We start from the raw sequence: 19,897 nt of genomic DNA, 5'->3' as shown, positions 1-19,897 counted from the left end.
AGTCCTCTGAGTTTGTGACACAGGGCAAGTTGTGTTGATTTGTGCGTGAGCTGAACTGCAACACTTGAACCAAGTGATCTATCATCTGTACAGTCTCCCTCACACAACCAATAAAACTGTTGCATGCAAATTTGCTGTAGAGTAAGGGTAGTGATTGATTGAGTTACTTCTGATATCACAATGGTCTAGGATTCTTGGCATGACAGACACATGCCTTACTATAGCTGAAAACCTGTGTCACAATTAATGTAATTTGTTAAAATGGCTGAGAATTTAAAAACTGGATGGTAACATACCCTGAATCCCAGTGATGATTGAACCTGGTGATATTCTAAACAAAAAGAGCTCTCGAACATGCTTGTAGCCATTTCCATCACATTACACTGATTTTACAGACATGTTACGCTTCAGATTGACAGACAGAGTTACAATCCTGGAATTTTATAGATAGATAATAGGCATATACATAATTCTATAAAATACATAATTCTATAAAAGTTCTTGCAAACAAAATCCTCTTGGGATACAGTTGGTACAAGAGAATATCAAAATAAGAGCAAAATCCTGCCAATAATTATTCACATATATAGAGTTAACCTTGCATGAAGTCCCACTGAACTAATGGAATAAGCATGCGTGAGTGTAACTATTTGCAGGATGGGACCGTAAAGTTGCGCTATTCACTAATATATTTGCCTTAAATAGAGCCTTGTTACCTTTTTATCCCCTTCATCTGATCTTTTGAAGGAATTTTTTTCTAAAGTTGCATGTGGAATCTGAAATTTAACTCCATGTATTTCTGCTGCATTTCCATATCTCATTTCAATGTCATTTTTCAGTGCCATAAACCGAGGAAGAGGCAATTCTTTATTAAAAGAAAGAAAGAGAAGTTCAAATGAGACTACAGCATATTAAAATTCTTTGAAGCAGTACCGCAGTGCAAACCCAATTAAAAGTTAAACTATAAAATAAGAAATAGCACTAAGAATTTTAAAAAAACCACCTATGGAACTTCTGGAATTACTTTTGTGTCTTAATAGCAAATATTATGATGATCCAAAGGTATATTCACTAGATATTTTATTACTGTAAAAAGAGAGAGGTGCCTCATTCACAGTACGAAGCCAAGTCTCAAACTCATTTCTGGTCTGAACCCTAGCCAGCACCATTACATATGTTGTTCATTGTTGTTTACAAGTAGTTTCCAGAAGAAATTATGGGAGCAATCAATTTATTAGGGCAAGATCACTGTATGCTCCATGCTGTCACTAGAACAGAAAAAAAAAGCACCAAGTTAAACAGACTGATTCAAAGCCTAGTAAGACTGTGGTATCAGAAATGCTACCATTTACCATAGCTCAGAAGAACTGAAGAGTGACACTTATAACCTCATGCATCATCCAATAATCAAATACTGTTCTAAGGAAATTTATCATCCTATTGTTGCAAACTTCCACTTCTCCACATAGTAAGTTATAAGATCAATACAACAAAACAAACAGAATAAAGGCTCCTGGAATCAAGTAAAACACAATAGCATCTTTACAATCACTTATACATACAGCTGTTGCTATGAAATCAATCTACTTTTGCTGTACATCACTCATCCATTCCAACAGCTCTACTGTGTTTCTGAGGACAATGTAGTTAGTGCTTTTGAAACCTGGAAACATTTCAGCAAGTCAGTGGGATATCAATCCAAAGACCGTTGTTCATTCAAATCTATGCAGTATTTGTGAAACATACACATTGAATCTCACTTGATTCAGATTGCCGAAGTAGCCAATTTCTCCTCAAATTAACCTTATTGTCCGAAAAAGATGCTTAGGATAGACAGAGCAGGAATCTGACCGAAAGTCACCCCAAAATTTCCATTTAATAATGTCCCCTTGACAGATTTATGGTTTACTTGTTGGTTTGGATTTTTTTGTTGTTTGTTCTTTTTTTAAATGTAACCTTCAAAACAAAGGCAGAAGTAATGTGAAAATCCCAGCTCTCAGGCTTGATGATCAAACAACATATTTAGGAGCCTAGTCTTAGAAGTTCTTTAGATAAGATTCTTGACCATTTAATTTTCACTCCCCTGCTGGCTCACAATGATGCAATAGCAAAGATAGCAGGAAGAATAGGGTCCAATATGCATAGACACAACAGCAGTCTCAACAAATGCAGTGGTCTGGATTTACTGGTGGAAGATCACAAAGGCTTGGAACTGGAATCTCTATCAAACGCAGTTTTGAAGGTATAATGGCAAATTAAAACACACACCCACACATGGGGATAGTTTTAAAAAATTAAAGTTTCAATTGGAAGTAAAAAAGGCATCAAAATCTGTGATCCTGCTACAAAGCACACACAGTAAGGTTTTCAAATATGGCACTGCCATGTTGTATGTTTCCTAGGCTAAAGCTTATTTCTGCAAGATCAATATAAATACCTTGATAACTCTAGTTCAACTGAAAACCTATCCTAATTAATAATGCCTTGATTCTGATTGACACCCAAGTGAGTTCTTTTCAAGGATTTCAAGAATAATATTTCAGTCAAAGAGAAAGATCAAGAATGACAAAATGGCACAAGATAGCTATGGAAGTGAGAGCTTGGAATTCCTATTCTACCTGAAGCAGTTTACATTTTAGTACTAAAATCACTTCATTACATCAGATGCCTTTGGATGGATCCCTAGTTAGTGGGAGTTCAGCAAAAGCTGTGCTAAACTGGATTGTCACTACATAGTTTCTATGTCAAACAGACATAACAGGCCCAGAAGAGGATCAAAATTTGAGGCGCCCACTTTAAAGTTTAAATCCTTTGCTTCTGGGCTGGCAGTGCAGGTGGCACCATGGATCTAATTATTTCCATTTTTTAGGATCTCACCAGTAAAAATGTTCTTCCAGCCTATCCACTTGGGATTTTTAAAAAGTTTCTTTTAAAAAATATTTTTTTTGCAGACAGGGTGTACTTAACATCAAGTTACAATAGAATCTGAACAGAAAATATGTTTGAAATAATCTCCAATGGACACTCTTACACCGTGGTTCTCAAACTGTGGGTCGGGACCCCAAAGTGGGTCGCCACCCTATATTACTGGGGTCGCCAGGGCTGGCATTAGACTTGCTGGAGTCTGGGGCAAAAGCTAAAGCCCAAGCCCCACCACCCAGGGCCAAAGCCAAAACCAAAACCCCACGGCTTCAGCCCTGGGTGGTGGGGCCCCCTGACTGGGGCTGAAGATCTTGGGCTTTGGCTTTCCTTCCCCTCCCCCCACCCCACCCCACCCAGGGTGGTGGGGCGCAGGCCGGCTCAGGTTTTGGTCCCCAGTCCTGGAGTAATTTTTGTTGTCAGAAGGGGGTTATAGTGCAGTTAAGTTTGAGAACTCCTGATGTAACATTTACTGACAAAGGGAGTGATTTTGCTACCTGTACCCATTCATTTCAACAGGTCTACTTGCAAAGAACGGCCCCATTCTGGCAAGGTGTTCTGCACAGACAGACCTCTGACTTCCCAAGGAGCCCCAACTTCAATAGACTCCATGTAGTTGCAGAGATCAGCCGGAGCAGAACTTTTAAGTCTAAAGTACCACACAGCATGAGTGAGGGTGGCAAAAATGGACCCACAATGATGACTGTCAACTGTCCTGTTATTTCTATAATGCTTTTATGGATGCAGAAGCAATTTGTACTTTTCTATCCATGTAACAACTCTGCACATAGAACCCAAGAATTTCATTGTAAATTTCTACCCATAACTGATGGATTATAAAACTACCTTCACCTCTTCCCTTCCTCCCCCTAAAATATTATTATATATTATATATTTATAACATAAATAGGATTTTGCTTTACAAACAGGTTGGAAGAAAAACTAACTGAAGCAAATAATGTACAATGAATGTTAAAGAAATTAAAGAACAAGTTCATAGCTCACTAAGCAAAGTGAGCTACTTACCACTCTTAATGCTCTCTATCCGTACTGGAAGGCCAGACTGCGCTGCAGCAATTAGTTTCAAAGCAACATAAAACTGAGCCGGACCAAAATAACCCACACGTTTTGCCCCACAAAGTTCTGTGACCTAAAGGAGAAAAAATACACACTTTGTAAAATACTTCTCGCTCTTTCCTCTTAGGAAACTTGCATTGCGTATTGAAGTAGAGAAGTCTTCTAGAACTAAAAACTCACAAGTCTGTTTGCAGCGCTTTATTAAAAGTGAGCAATTCAGTTCAGGTCACTCTGTATACCTGAATACTGCTGAATTTAAAATAGAATCATAGAATATCAGGGTTGGAAGGGACCTCAGGAGGTCATCTAGTCCAACCCCCTGCTCAAAGCAGGACCAATCCCCAATTTTTGCCCCAGATCCCTAAATGGCCCCCTCAAGGATTGAACTCACAACCCTGGGTTTAGCAGGCCAACGCTCAAACCACTGAGCTATCCCTCCCCCCCAAATAGATAAGTAGTTATTTATTACTCCTTCAAAAAACACTGCAGTGTAGCTTTGCTGCTATAAAATAGTTAACATGTTTCCACCCAAGAGGTGACTACATTTCATTAGTAGGTGAAACGATCCCTGTGAGCATACAGTCTATGAAAGCTTTTTGGGGTGAAAGCTGCACTATAAATAGGAGGTATTAATTATCACTATCTCTGTCCAACAATAATTCAGATAATCATTCTAACTACAAAATAAAAAGCATAAATACCCTAAAACTATTGCAGCAAAATATTTTTGTGAAACATTAGACAGGCTTGAAATTAAACTCCTCTCTCAAACACATGCACAAGTTAGCAACTATTTGTGCAAATTCACCTACTCTGTTTATTAGACCTCAACATCCTTGTCTACGGAGAAGACAAATTTACTTTTTGTTCATTCAGTTCACCTGGCCTTCAGGTAAATAAACATTCTCTATGGGCAAGTTTGAAATGCAGACCAAAACTAAGCGTATGTCCACCCAGCAAAACAAAACAAAAAACAACCCCACAGCAGCAAGTCTCAGAGCCTGGACTGATTGACTCAGGCTCATGCTGTGGGGATAAACATAGCAGTGTTGATCTTCGGGCCCCCCACAGTGCTGGCTCCAAGAGTCACGGGCCCCGTGTACAGTATGGTCCTGGAACTTTGATTTCCCCAGCCCCAGGGGTAACTCACCATTTTGGGGGTCTTGTGGCTCATGTGTGCTTGCCTGGGTCAGTCAGTTAGTGACAGATATGTGACTAGTGGCTGTGTTTTAAATCACTGAATCAGTGGTCTGTGTGTTGCAAATAATACTGCTTCTGTAAAATGTTGCATTTTGGCTTCACAGATATAATCTTGGGAGCCCAGACTCCCTCTTGGTTATCGTCAGCTGAACAGCTGTGCAGAATTAGAAAGTGGCCACGAAGAACTAAAGAGGACTTTCTGTGTGAGGTCATGATGCACTCCATGGCCAAAAAACAAGAGGAGTGGTGGGACAGTGAAAAAGAGGGAACGAAAGGACAACACAGTGCGCCAGAATGAAGCCACGGAGCGGCTCTTAAACATTATAGAGCGGACACGCGCCAGGTGATACTAGCACTGCAAACTGAGCAGCTCTGCACCCGCCCTCCCCTGCAGCCGCTGTTGCAAGACTCTTTCCCATGCGCCCCCAGACACCGCCAACACACTCTTATCAACCTCCTGGCTCCAGTCTATACCCATGGCATTCCACTCCTCCCCTGTCACAGTCCAGCCCTGTGGACTCCCAGTACTCAACACCCGTCTCTCTGCAGTTTAGCCCTGCTGAAGTACAGTACACGCCGCAGTAAATACTCCAAAGGAGAAGGCTGCATATGATACTTGGACATATACAAATCTTTAACCGTCTCGGGATCCCACCTCCTCCTGGGATCCTCCCTTCTCCCTTCCCCCATAGTGCTGATGTGTTTTTTGTTTGTCTCTCTCCTCTGGTGGTTGTTTTTTAATCAAATAATTGTGTTGGTTTGAAAGCAATCTTTATCCTATTAATTGAAAGCAAACACAGCTCTGCAAAGCAACAGGCAATTTTTTAAAACTTCAGAAATAATCATCTGCACCAATCACAATAATCTCCTAGCATTACAAGCACTGCACTCCCAAGCATAGCAACAAATATTAGTGGCTTTCAGCTTCAAATTTCTGCTTCAAGGCATCCCTAATCCTTATGGCCCCACACTGTGCCCCTCTAATAGCCCTGGTCTCTGCCTGTTCAAATTCAGCCTCCAGGCACTGAGCCTCAACAGTCCAGCTCTGAATGAAGCTTTCACCCTTCCCTTCACAAATATTATGGAGTGTACAGCATGTGGCTATAGGCATAGGAATATTGTTATCGGACAGGTCCAGCCTCCCAAAGAGGCAGCACCAGCGGGCCTTTAAATGGCCAAAAGCACACTCAAAAGTCATTCTGCACTTGCTCAGCCTATTGTTGAACAGCTCCTTGCTGCTGTCAAAGTGCCCCGTGTATGGCTTCATAAGCCACGGCATTAAGGGGTAGCCAGGGTCTCCCAGGATCGCAATGGGCATTTTGACTTCCCCTACAGTGATCTTCTGGTCTGAGAAGAAAGCCCCTGCTTGCAGCTTCCTGAACAGGCCAGTGTTCCAAAAGATGCGTGCATGATGCACCTTTCCAGACCAGCCTGCGTTAATGTCTGTGAAACGCCCACAGTGATCCACAAGCGCCTGGAGAACCATAGAGAAATACCCCTTCTGATTAATGTACTTGGTGGCTAGGTGGTCTGGTACCAGAATTGGAATATGCATGCCATCTATTACCCCTCCGCAGTTAGGGAAGCCCATTTGTACAAAGCCATCCACAATGTCACGCACGTTGCCCAGAGTCAGCGTCTTTTGGAGCAGGATGCAATTAGTGGCCCTGCACACTTCCATCAACATGAGTTCAATGGTCGACTTTCCCACTCCAAACTGGTTAGCGACCGATTGGTAGCAGTCTGGAGTAACCAGCTTCCACAGTGCAATCGCCACACGTTTCTCCAACGACAGGGCAGCTCTCATTCTCGTGTCCTTACGCTGCAGGGCTGGGGCCAGCTCATCACACAGTCCCATGAGTGTGGCTTTCCTCATCTGAAAGTTCCGCAGCCTCTGCTCGTCATCCCAGACGTGCATCCCACCACTCAGTGCTGGTTTCCCAACTCCAAAAGCGGCGGTCCATTGTGATCAGCACCTCCATGAATGCCACAAGCAATCTCATGTCAGAGCTACTACGTGTGGTGAGATCAATGTTGCACTCCTCTTGCCTTTGTAGTTTAAGGAACAACTCCACTGCCACTTGTGATGTGTTAGTCAGAGTGAGCAGCGTATTGATCCACAACAGCGGTTTCCCTTCAGCGCTCTCTGAATGGCGCTGTAACTCTGCCAGTATAGACATACCCTGAGGCTTGTTTCCTAGAAGGAGAGCAGCAGGTGAAAGTGCAGGAGCAGGTGGAATCAGAGATATTTATTGAATGGCATTGGGTTGACTGGCTGGGCAGAGAACTGATGAGAGAGTCACCATTTGGACTTTCACTGGTTAAGCAAGTAGGAAGCTGTGGTTTCTCCTGTTTTGCTCTACTCTATTCATTTTGTTGTCTCATACTCCCACATCCAGCTTGTCTGTTTTGCCCACCTGTCACCTACCTCAAACTCACTGAAACAGGCTCACCTTACCTGATCACTCTCGTTACAGTGTGTATGGTAACACCTATTGTTTCATGTTCCCTGTGTATATAAAATCTCCCCACTGGATTTTCCACTGCATGCATTCGATGAAGTGAGCTGTAGCTCATGAAAGCTTATGCTCAGATAAATTTGTTAGTCTCTAAGGTGCCACAAGTACTCCTGTTCTTTTTGTGGATACAGACTAATACGGCTGCTACTCTGAAACCTCCTTTACTTTGCCCACCACAATGGAGCCCAGACTGGGATTCCTAGTTGCTAATGTAATACACATAATTAATGAGTGGCAACAGCTTTGTTGTACATGGGTACTGTGCTATATAATTGGTTATGTTTTGGCTATATACAGTATACATTTTATAGGAACCTTAAATAGCTTAAAACAAATGGCAAAATAGAAAAACATAGAGGATGATGTTATAACATAGGTAAGGAATTGCATTTGGTGTGCACAAAATAAAGCACAACCCCCTCACTGGCAACCCATGATGCAACAGTGGAGGCTTGGGCCCTGGCAGAGGGTTCAGATTAATTTTATTAACAAATTGCCAAAAAGTAAAAAAGAATTTCAGTGCTTGTTAGTAATAATTAATTCCTTTTCAAAATGGGTAAAAGTATTTCCCACTAAAACTAACAGCACCAATAACAGATCCCGATAATGGTCGGGGGGGGGAGGGGCCTTTGCGGAAAAAGTTTTTGCATCAATGTTACAAGCTTTAGGAATTAAACAAAAATTCCATATATCACACCCAGCTCCCCGCTGCAACCAATCTGGCTAGCCACTAAATTAATCCAGACTCTAAACTGGTAACTATAAACATCAACTAGCAAAACTGTGTGCATAGTATATATGTATGTAACTAAAAAGCATATGCTAATTGCTGTATTCTGAATAACTGTGGCGTGTTGCCTTTTCCCCTATAAAAAAAAAATTGTGTGCTCTGTTTAAGCATAACAGCTGTTTTGTCTTTACATTAGAAGGTGAACTAACCCATTTTGAAAAGTTAAGAGACAGAAAACATCCACTTGTTCTCAGGTCAAATTAATATTTTCTATCTTCCCCATCCATCTGAATACACCTTGGTGGGGGTGATTAACTTTAGTACAGGTTTGCCCTTGCCCAGCAGGCCATCAGATGAAAGAAAAACAAATCATTTGCTTTAGAAATCGTCACATCAGCCCACATCATTATTTTAATAAAGTTTTTGCATAACATTTAAATGGATTTCTAAAAAGCTCTGGAGTTTTATTTGTAAGGATGGAAATGGGGGGGGAGGAGGAATGGTGGTGTGTGAGTGAGAGAGATGTTAAGACTTTAGCTAGTTATTCAGCTGCCTCCAGGGGACCCAGTGGAAGGATGGAGATAAACCATCTCGAAAGTCTGGTTTTTCTGGTTCCATTTTTGACTGAGGTTAACTGTATGGTATACAGCAGCACAACACTATGTGCATTGCTGTCAATGCACTGGGTGCACAAAAGTATCCATTGCCTAAATCATCTAAAAATGGCTAAAATTCAGGAATAACTGAAATTTATCAAGCATAGGTATTTCATTACAAAAGAGGGAGTGTGAAATGTTCTCCCAGTTCAAAAAATTACTCCCGAGTTTAGGGATCATGTTAGACAGTTCCTGCCATCTCCAGGATACAGACATGAAAATAAAAAAAAAGTGTAACAGCACACTATTACTGACAAATTGCTTACTTTCTCAATTTTACCATATAATCATAAAATAAATTGATTGGAATATAAATATTATACTTAAATTTCAGTGTATAATATACAGAGCAGTATACACAAGTCATTGCTAGTATGAAATTTTAGTTTGTACTGACTTCACTAGTGCTTTTATATAGCTTATTGTAAAACTAAAACATCTAGATGAGTTGATGTACCCCCAGAAGATCTCTATGTACCCCTGGTTGAGAACCACTGGTTTATACAATTCCTTCTGAACTGTAGAACACCCACCAGTAAAAAGGCATTAGAAACCAGTCCTTTCATTAAGTCAAAACCAATCTCCTACTAAAAGTGATCATAGCACAGGTAAGAATTTTTTCATAATATTCTCTAGTGTAGACATGACCTGAGAATGAGGGTCATGTATAAATGAGGCTGCTTCACATCACCTCTATGTCTCAGGAAGAAAAGTACTCCTCCACAATCTTATTTTATCGTTTTGTGGCCAAATGAGTACAACTGCTTTATTTTTTAAAAAGTTCAAAAAGTTCTGAACAGTGTAAAAAGATGCCAATACTGAATATTATTACATCTGCAATTTAACATATCCCAGAAAGGATCTCACATATTTATGAAGGTTTTCAAGGATTTTTTTAAAAGAATATTGTAGAGTTAGATTTAAAAGAAGAAGGAAATATTGTGCATACTGTAGTTTCATAGATACAATCTCTGAACATAGGCAGAACACTGTTAGCAATAAACAGACAATGAAAAGATTCTTACAGCTGGGGTAACAGAAAACAGATTGTGCAAAAATATTATAAAAAGAAGTTACAAAGAATGGTAAGTTAGGATGTGTGGCTAGGGTGACCAGATGTCCTGATTTTATAGGGACAGTCACGATTTTTGGGTCTTTTTCTTATATAGGCTCCTATTACCCCCCACCCCCGTCCTGATTTTTCACATTTGCTGTCTGGTCACCCTACGTGTGGCCAGCATGGTTAGACAAAAGATTTCAAATATTTTGAGCCAGGGCTGGTTATGAACATTACATTGATTTACACTAATGAATTAGTGACGGAAGAACTTGCAAGATTGCGGATACACTTGCTATATTTAAAACGGTTTTCACAGAGCTATGTTGGTGAAAAGAATCCAGTTCCTCTGTGCTTAGCCCTTCCTATTTCAGATAGGACAACTGTACAAACAAATCCCCTATCTTCCCTCTCTGCATGTTTTGCTGAAGACGTGACTGGATCATCCAATGAGAAGCACGTTGGAAAATTCAGAAGGCCTCTGTCCTGAAAGATATTCAAAAGTCTCTAAACACAGGCAACAGGAAATTGTTTTCAGGAAAACAGGGGTTCCACATTTCTGATGGCTCCTAACAACTCAATTTGTTGATGTTTGATTCTACCTTTCCTTTAAAAAGGAAACCCAAGTGTCTTCACTAAACTAAATTTTCTAACACGTATTTAAGATAGTGTGTAATAAGTCCTTGCAGATAAAAGAGAGGAAGCTGTAATATATTTTGAAACCTCCTTCCATTCTTTTTCTTCCTATTTGGCCAATGACCTGACAAAAAACATTCATCAATTTGGAATTATTTGAGGTATTTCTTTCTCACATGAACTAGTTTGTATCAAATTTATACAAAAACGGTCAATTCAACTTGTGTGAGCAAATACAGCATTAGGTAGTGAGATTTTAATACACAGGTATAGCTCATTAGACTGGGAATGTAGCAATAAAAAGCATGTCAACATTTTTACCCTTAATTTAAAAGGCTTCCTAAAAAGCTATATTTGAAAATTAACATCCTTTATAAATCCATTGTTTTCTTATCTGCTTAACTGCTTCATATATTTTCCCAGAGTATCAGCTCACCTGCATTTGGATATTAAGACTTGTCACCCTCTGAAACACAGCTGTACATGGGCCATCCTAATTTTATTATTCAGGTGCCTAATCTGATTGAAATCAATAGAATTAAAGTACCTGATTGAGACAAGCAGGACTTAGTCCACAATGTTATTTATTTTTTTCCACTTTTGCCTCTTAGGACTAGTCTACACTAGAAGCACTACATTGGTGCAGCTGTGCCGCTGTAGCACATCTGGTGAAAACACTTTATGCTAACAGGAAAGAGCTCTCCCATTGGCATAATAAATCCACCTCCACAGGAGGTGATAGCTATGATGGCAGGAACAGATCTCCCACCGACATAGCCCTGTCCACTCAGGCGCTTAGGTTCTGCAACTTATGTCACTCCAGAGAGTGGTGTATTCACACCCCTGAGCGATGTAAGTTATACCAAAGTGGTAGTGTAGACCTGGCCCTACAGTCAAGCAAATGAGAAAACATATCAACTTCTCAAGTAACATGAGGTTCACCTAGCACTCAAAGGCAGTCATGTGTGTCTGTCAGTCTTCCCACACAAGTGTGGGAAAGCTTCCACAGAGTCTGTCTTCTGTTTGGTGCAAATCAGTATCTTGGTAATAATATCAATTTAATGAACATTAGGATTCCTTTTTTTTTTTTAATATATTTCTTTTTCAAAAGTCACGTTTCTTTAAATGCATTAAATATCAATCTAAATATCTCTGCTCATTTGTCCATTATCTTCTACTTTCAACATATCTATGAAAAATTTTAGAAAATGTCTGTGGCATAGCTGTCAGTATAACCCAGATGCTCTGACCCTCAGTTTTGTATCGAGCCACTACAATATCCTTCCTTTCCAATATGCAATTGAAATTAAAAGAAGAGTTTTATATAGACAGAACATAATTATCCAAGTTGGAATCTGGCGAGGACTCTGAGATCAGATCAACTCAAGTATTCATCCACTTGTAAAAGTCTAATTTTCTAGAGGTTGAACTGAAAAGAGAATATAAATCTTTGTAGTACTGACAGTTAATTGAGATTTCTGCTTTAGCTCAAGTGCTAAAGCCATGTGTTTTGCAGCAGCACAGAAGTTGGAGTGTTCTATCTCTATTGTATGCAGCCATGCACTGTTACCTTAGTTCAGTAGGTTACAATATTTGTATCATGGAGACCAAAAACTGCAGATTGATAGGCAGCAGAACTGTTAAAAAGTGTGGACAAAAATATATTAACTCTCATTAAATCTCAGTGAATCAGGCAAGGCACATGACATTAAATGCCCCAATTCACCTATAGCCTCTCTTGATGGTACACAACAGGGGAAAGGTTTTCCTGTAACAGAAATTGCAAGTGTATCTGAATCTTTCTGTGTCAGAGCCAACACATACTCTGAAAATCAAAACTGAAGGTGGAGCATATCAACTATAATGTATTATGTTATTAAAGAAATTATTAATCTTTTATTATACAAAATGTTTTTAAATGTTGGTTATCCCAATATAGATTAGTATTTTAATACAGTTCAGAAATGGATTTGCACTTACTTTCATTAAACCTTCCCTCCTAACTTTTTACACCGAAATAAAATATGTAATAGGTAGTAAAATTATGTGGATCCTGGCTACAATAAAATGGTTCTGCTGCATAAAAAACACAATAAATTTATATGAACCATGGCTCTTGTGACAAAGTCTCCCTTAACTCTATGTAAATGCACAATCATCCAAGCATGAACTTTTAGTGTCCAGAGTTTAAAAAGACAATAAAATATTTATCAAAATTAATCTCAGCTGCTTACATGACAAACTAAATTCTGGAAATTAAAAGCAACAAGTAATATGATAGAATAAATTTATTCTAATTTCCAGGAGGGAAAGACTTGAAGATCCCCACTACTGATTAATTTTAAATTTTATTAGAATTTTGTGCTCATTTAAAATGGCTACAGATCTTTGCAAGCCTGGTAACTCTAAGCTGAGGTTCTAACAACAAGTTTCACTTGACCCAGCATCCCCTCACTTTGTCCATACTGTGCTACTATGGCTCTAGGGACAGTTTTGAGTTGAGTGGATGGGGTTAAGGTGCATGCTGGAAAGGAAAAACTCTCTAGAGTTCCCAGCTCTTTCACAGACGATGTCCTCCACCTGGCACATGTCATTTAGCCTTTCTTAGCTTCAGCTTCTCTATCTTTAAAATGAGGGTGGTTATAACTTCCCACCTCAGGGGCTAAATTTATAGTGAGAAAGTGCTTTGAGATTCTTGGATTGAAACCATTATAGAAGTACGTTTATTATAACAAATCTCTATGTAGACTGTGGAGTCTTTGAGCCTTATGAGGAGGATAAAGGGAATAGAAACTATTAGATTTCTAGTCATTACACAGAGGGTGAGTAAAACTGATGGCTAAGATTTTCAAAGCAGAGTAGGGCAAGTAGCCTCACAACTTCCATTCAAATTACAGAGGTATCTGTCTCAATCAGCTTTGAAAATCTTGACTAATGTTCTCTGATTCAAGCACGGAACAGCAGACAGGGAAGGATACCGTACAGGGATTTGGGGAAAGATGCTTCTGTATTTCACTGTGAACAGCTTGGTGAACCAAAGGAGGGTCCCATGGCTGATATGAGATGGGTGTTTTTAGCTCTGTATGTGCACTATGGCAGGGAGGATTGCGGGAAATGTAGGTGAGTTGTGCTGTTTGAGAGCGCGGGGAGGGGTGGGGGGAGTCATAAGATGACCTGGGTCAACATTTCTCTATTTTTGAACAATGTCATTGATTTTTTTTAAAAGGAAAATTTTCCAACAAATTATTTTTTAAAAACCCAGCTGTAATCACAAGGGAGGTGCTTTTTCCTATCAAGATCAATAAATACAGAATCACTTTGCTTTTTTACCTTAGTCAAATGATGGCCATTCTGTTTCCACTTTAGGATTCCATAAGCAAAATAATTTAAGAATATTATAGTAATCTTCTGTGATACATGTTCCATTTTACAGCAAAATACCTACGCAAATGCTTAACTTTAACCCCTAGTTAGTCCTACTGAAATAAATGGAACTCCCATGGGTTTAAAGTCACACAAGCTTAGATACTTTGCTGACTCAGGGCCATAAAGTTGTATTTGTCTTAGGAGGACTATAGTCTGGTACTCTTTATGAAAAACTTGCCATGACATGGATAATATTTACTATCAGCTTCAATAGCCACATAAAAACAAATGTTCCACACTGTTCCATCACCAAGGCAAAGAGCTCAGCAAAGCACACAAAAGGTTCCACTCACTGCTACTTCTTACAGAGAGAGTCCTGTAGAACAGGCCAAAACAAGCCATCATATAAAAACATGTTATCAAGGTTCCTCCCCCACTCTGAACTCTAGGGTACAGATGTGGGGACCTGCATGAAAAACCTCCTAAGCTTATCTTTACCAGCTTAGGTCAAAACTTCCCCAAGGTACAAAATATTACACCTGTTATCCTTGGACTGGCCGCTACCACCACCAAACTAATACTGGTTACTGGGGAAGAGCTGTTTGGACGCGTCCTTCCCCCCCAAAATACTTCCCAAAACCTTGCACCCCACTTCCTGGACAAGGTTTGGTAAAAAGCCTCACCAATTTGCCTAGGTGACTACAGACCCAGACCCTTGGATCTTAAGAACAATGAACAATCCTCCCAATACTTGCACCCCCCCTTTCCTGGGAAATGTTGGATAAAAAGCCTCACCAATTTGCATAGGTGTCCACAGACCCAAACCCTTGGATCTGAGAACAATGAAAAAGCATTCAGTGTTTTACAAGAAGACTTTTAATAAAAAATAGAAGTAAATAGAAATAAAGAAATCCCCCCTGTAAAATCAGGATGGTAGATATCTTACAGGGTAATTAGATTCAAAAACATAGAGAACCCCTCTAGGCAAAACCTTAAGTTACAAAAAAGATACACAGACAGAAATAGTTATTCTATTCAGCACAATTCTTTTCTCAGCCATTTAAAGAAATCATAATCTAACACATACCTAGCTAGATTACTTACTAAAAGTTCTAAGGCTCCATTCCTGGTCTATCCCTGGCAGAAACCAGCATACAGACAGACACAGACCCTTTGTTTCTCTCCCTCCTCCCAGCTTTTGAAAGTATCTTGTCTCCTCATTGGTCATTTTGGTCAGGTGCCAGCGAGGTTACCTTTAGCTTCTTAACCCTTTACAGGTGAGAGGAGCTTTCCCCTGGCCAGGAGGGATTTCAAAGGGGTTTACCCTTCCCTTTATATTTATGACACATGTCAATGCTGAACCTTGTATGTGCAGGTGGAGCTCAGGAAACATTTTCTAAGGCCTGGTCTACACTAAAAAGTTAGGTCAAAGAAAGCCGCCTTAAGTCAACTTGTTAATGTATGTGTCTACACTACCAGGTCCTTTACTCCAACCTAAGTTGCCTCTAACGTCAACTTCTGTAATCCACCTCTGCGAGAGGTGTAGCACTTAATTCCATTTAAATGGGTCAACTGTGAGGTAGTGCAGACACAGCATTGTGTAATTAGACTTAATTGGCCTTCAGGGTGGTGTCCCACAATGCTCATCTGTGATCGCTCTGGAGATCATTCTCAACTCTGCTGCACTGTAGCCAGGTACACAGGAAACAGCCCCTCCCCTGATAAAGCTCTGGGAATTTTTGATTTCCCATTTCCCGTTTGATCAGCACTGGGAGCATGCCAGCTTGAGCACAGCTGATCATGGAGACTACATGCTCCAAACACGCTCAAGCCTGGTCTGCACAGGAGTTAGTGGATCTCATCGCTGTGTGGGAAGAAGAGTCTGTGCAGACAGAGCTCCAATCCAGCAGAAGAAACGCTGACATCTATGCAAAGAACACTCGTGGAATGGGGGAGAAGGGCTACACGAGGGACACACAGCAGTGCCATGTGAAAATAAAAGAATTTCACCAAACGTAGCAGAAGGCAAGGAAGGCAAGCAGTTGTTCTGGTGCTGAACCCCACACATGCCAGTTCTACAACAAGCTGCATGCGATTCTCCGGGGTGATCCTACCAGCACCCCCACAAGCAACAGGTGTGAGAGTCTAGGGACAACAAGAAGGATGATATGGTGGATGCAGAAGAGGAGAATGGGAGACAGGCGAGCAGTGGATCCATTCAGCCTGAGAGCCAGGAAATATTTTTAACCCTGGAGCCCTGTGGGTCGCAGGACATCACAGTGGCCAGCCGTGATGCTGGGGAAGACACCTCTGGTGAGTATACAGTTACAATCAAAGTCCAGTTAAACTTTAGCGGGCGCACACATTTGGCGGTATTGAATGTTTACTGTGAAGAACAAGTGAGGTGCTGTGGTTCTCTGCTTACAAGAGACTGCTCCAGTTATGCAGAGAGTGACCCTCGGAAAAGACTGTTTACGTGGACTGGGATAGCCCGGGAATCCTCCATTGATATCTCTAGGAAACTTTCATGGATGTACTCTGCGATCCTTTGTAGAAGGTTTCTGGGCAGGGCAGTCTTATTTCTTCCACCATGGTAGCACACTTTCCCATGCAACTCCTGAATCAATTCTGCTGGCATCATTGCGGTACACAACATAACAGCAGAAGGACCAGGTCTATACCCAGACGCTTGCAGCGTCTCCTTCCTTTCCGTCACTGTTATCCCCAGGAGATGGACATCACATAGGGTCACTTAGGGGAAATGGGGGAAGTTCTCATTAAAAGTGCTCCTACAAGAAAAAAATAAAAGAGGGCATGTAGACCCCCCCCCAAACACACATTCCGGATCGCCAAACCATGCAGCCATTAATCTGCCTTTACTGTGCTCGGCATTGGTTGGCAAGTAGTTTAAAGTAGCTGATAGGGGACTGGGGCCCCACATGAGAGCATCCACAATTTGGGAGTGAAAACGGCTTCCCGTGGTGCTATGGGGAAGGGCCATTGTTCGACTAGCTATCTCTTTTCCCAACATGAGCCTGCCATAAACTTCATTAAAAGTGCGGTCACCCATGACCGGGGTGGGGGGGGCACATTCACCATGGCTGGAACAGCAAAATGGCACAGTGAACAGTTACAGATTCTGATTATGTTATGGCTTGCACCTAGTGTAATAAGGGTTTGGGGTTTTTTATGAAAATGGCCTTGCTATGGAAACATTTTATTCATGTACAATGGCTCCTTTATTTTTTCCCATGACTGACAGCTGGAAATGTGTCCTTCAGCATGTCATCAATACCTGAAAGCAGACTTTCACTGATTAGGAGGAGGAGAAAGAGAACGCAGGAGGACATGTTCACTGAGATAATGAACACCTCCTAGACAGCTGACACAGAGCTGAGAGCATGGAGGATTTCACTGTCTGAGAAGTTCAGACATGGACATGGAGAACAGGTAAGTCTCCAATAAGGAAGAATGTACAGCAGAGGATGAGATGCTTTGGATTATGAGGGACAAAGCAGACATGTTGAGGTGTCTGGTTGAACTGCAGGAACAAAAGCAGGCGGGTAAAGTCCCTCTGAAGATCCTGGTGGACAGCCAGCCAGCATCACCTGGTTCAGAGTCACCCTCCTCCAAGCGTTCCATGAGGCATGGGCGAAACGTCCATTATCCCTTTCACTTAACTCAGGGGGAGGGTACAAGGAACAGAAGGCTCCCATTCACAGATCTTTGATGGTCTGGAATGCGGTGTTATGTTACACAGCTGAAAATGTTTCTCCCATTCCAACTTTACAACCCCTTTTCCCCCACAATTACCTTTTTTTACCCTGTTCTCCCTCGTTACTTATGTTTGTTAAATAAAGTAAATGGATTCGAGAAATAAACTTTATTGAGTAGAAGCAGTGGGCTTGGGTGGGGGGGTTGGCTTTAAAGGGACAGTGATACATAGCAGGTGAAGGTTTGGAAAAGCACAATGCAGACAAGCAGCTCATTATTGAAACGGCTTTTCAAAGCCTCGCAGATATGCAGCACCCTTTGCTGTGCTCTTCTTATTCCCCTAGTGTCTGGCTGTTCAAAAATGGCTGCCATGCGATCTGTCTCAACTGCTCACCCCTGTGAAAAATTCCCCCTGTTTTTTTCCCCACAGACATTATGGAGCACACAGCAGGTAGCTATAGCCATAGGGATGTTCTCTTCACTAAGGTCCAACCTTGTTAGTAAACTTCTCCAGCGCCCTTTCAAATGACCAAAAGGGCATTCAACCACCATTCTGCACTTGCTGAGCCTGTAGTTGAACCGTTCCTTACTGCTGTCCAGACAGCTGGTGTATGGCTTCATGAGCCATGGGACGAAGGGGTAGGCTGGGTCCCCCAGGATAACTATAGGCATTTCAAGGTCATCAATGTTCATTTTGTGGTCTGGAAAGAAAGTCCCCGAGTTCAGCTTTTTGAACAGACCAGAGTTTCTAAAGATGTGCGCGTCATGAGCCTTTCCTGACCATCCTACGCTGATGTTGGTGAAATGCTCCCTGTGATCCACCAGTGCTTGCAACACCATTGACAATTATATCTCTTTTGGTTTATGTATTCTTTGGCAAGAAGGTCTGGTGCCAGGATGGGGATGTGTGTGACATCTATCGCCCCACTGCAATTAGGAAACCCCATCACGGCAAAACCATCCACTACGTCCTGCACATTTCCCAGCCTCACTACCCTTCGTAGCAGAAACTGATTAATGGCCCTGCACAGTTGGAGCACAGCAGCTCCCACGGTTGATTTACCTACTCCAAATTGATTCCCCACTGACCTGTAACTATCTGGTGTTGCAAGCTTCCAAATAGCGATCACCACTCGCTTCTCCATTGTCAAAGGAGCTCTCATTTTTGTGTTGCTGAACTACAGGGCATGGGAAAGTTCTGCACAAAGTTCCTGGAAGGTGGCCTTCCACATTTGAAAGTTCTGCAGCCACTGCTCGTCATCCCATACCTGCAAAACGATGCAGTCCCACCAGTCAGCGCTTGTTTCACAGGACCAGAAACGGCACTCAATAGAGTGCAGCTCCTCTGTGACTGCCAGCAGCAACTGTGAATTGTTTTTTTCAATGGCTTGCAGCAGGGCTGCTTGCAGGACATGACTATGTTCTGCAAGGCGGACCCTACTTCGGATATGGAAATACTGCAGGAGAAGGAGCAAGGCGTTTGAGATGCTCACAGCAAGAGTGCACAACTGAGCAGGCTCCATGCTTCTGGGGTTATGGCGTATGTGCGGCGGTTTTAAGGCGCGAAAACCACTGGGTTGTTTGCCGTTGAGCATAGTGCATCATTGGATACTGACACAATGTTACCATTCTCCCCTGTGACAATGTTTTGGTCCCAGGAGGCATTGCACAAAACTTCCCAAAACACACTGCAGCAAACTGCACTTTGGGATAGTGTAGCAAGGCGAGACTCATAGTGCGGTGCCTCCTGCTGGTTATCCTGGGAATTATCTCATTTTCAGCCCAGATCGCCCTTTCCAGGCTGGTGGATCACCTGCCTCAAGCCCCGTGTCCCGCCCGGATCCTGGTGCCCTTTACCTCGGGGTTCTGCCCCTGCAGTACCCCCGCTCTGGGTCTCCCCTCCCAGGGGAACCCCCACCCTCTAAACCCACCTTGCCTCAGTGGCTACTGCCAGTCATCATCTAGCCCCCGCTCACTGGGGCAGACTGCAGTCTGTAAACCACTCATCATGGCAAGGGGGTAG

The 19,897-nt window shown here is 41.8% G+C and overlaps 1 protein-coding gene across 7 annotated transcripts in view; it reads right to left on the bottom strand.

The window, feature by feature from the left end:
* The window catches only part of REPS2 (RALBP1 associated Eps domain containing 2), a 150,149-nt gene that overhangs the window by 104,149 nt on the left and 26,103 nt on the right, over positions 1–19,897 (bottom strand). For all 7 annotated transcript variants that reach the window (XM_084631749.1, XM_084631746.1, XM_084631747.1 and 4 more), the window contains exons 2-3: positions 3,946–4,069; positions 717–865 (exon numbers count right to left, since the gene is read on the bottom strand). In XM_084631749.1, coding sequence (XP_084487875.1) covers positions 717–865; positions 3,946–4,069 — 273 coding nt within the window. The remainder of the gene's footprint in view (positions 1–716; positions 866–3,945; positions 4,070–19,897) is intronic.

This window comes from Lepidochelys olivacea, assembly GCF_965140295.1.
Source record: "Lepidochelys olivacea isolate rLepOli2 genome assembly, chromosome: 1".
Lineage (NCBI taxonomy): Eukaryota > Metazoa > Chordata > Testudines > Cheloniidae > Lepidochelys > Lepidochelys olivacea.
The sequence above is the reverse complement of the archived record's forward strand: the minus strand, read 5'-3'. Positions and strand labels throughout refer to the sequence as shown.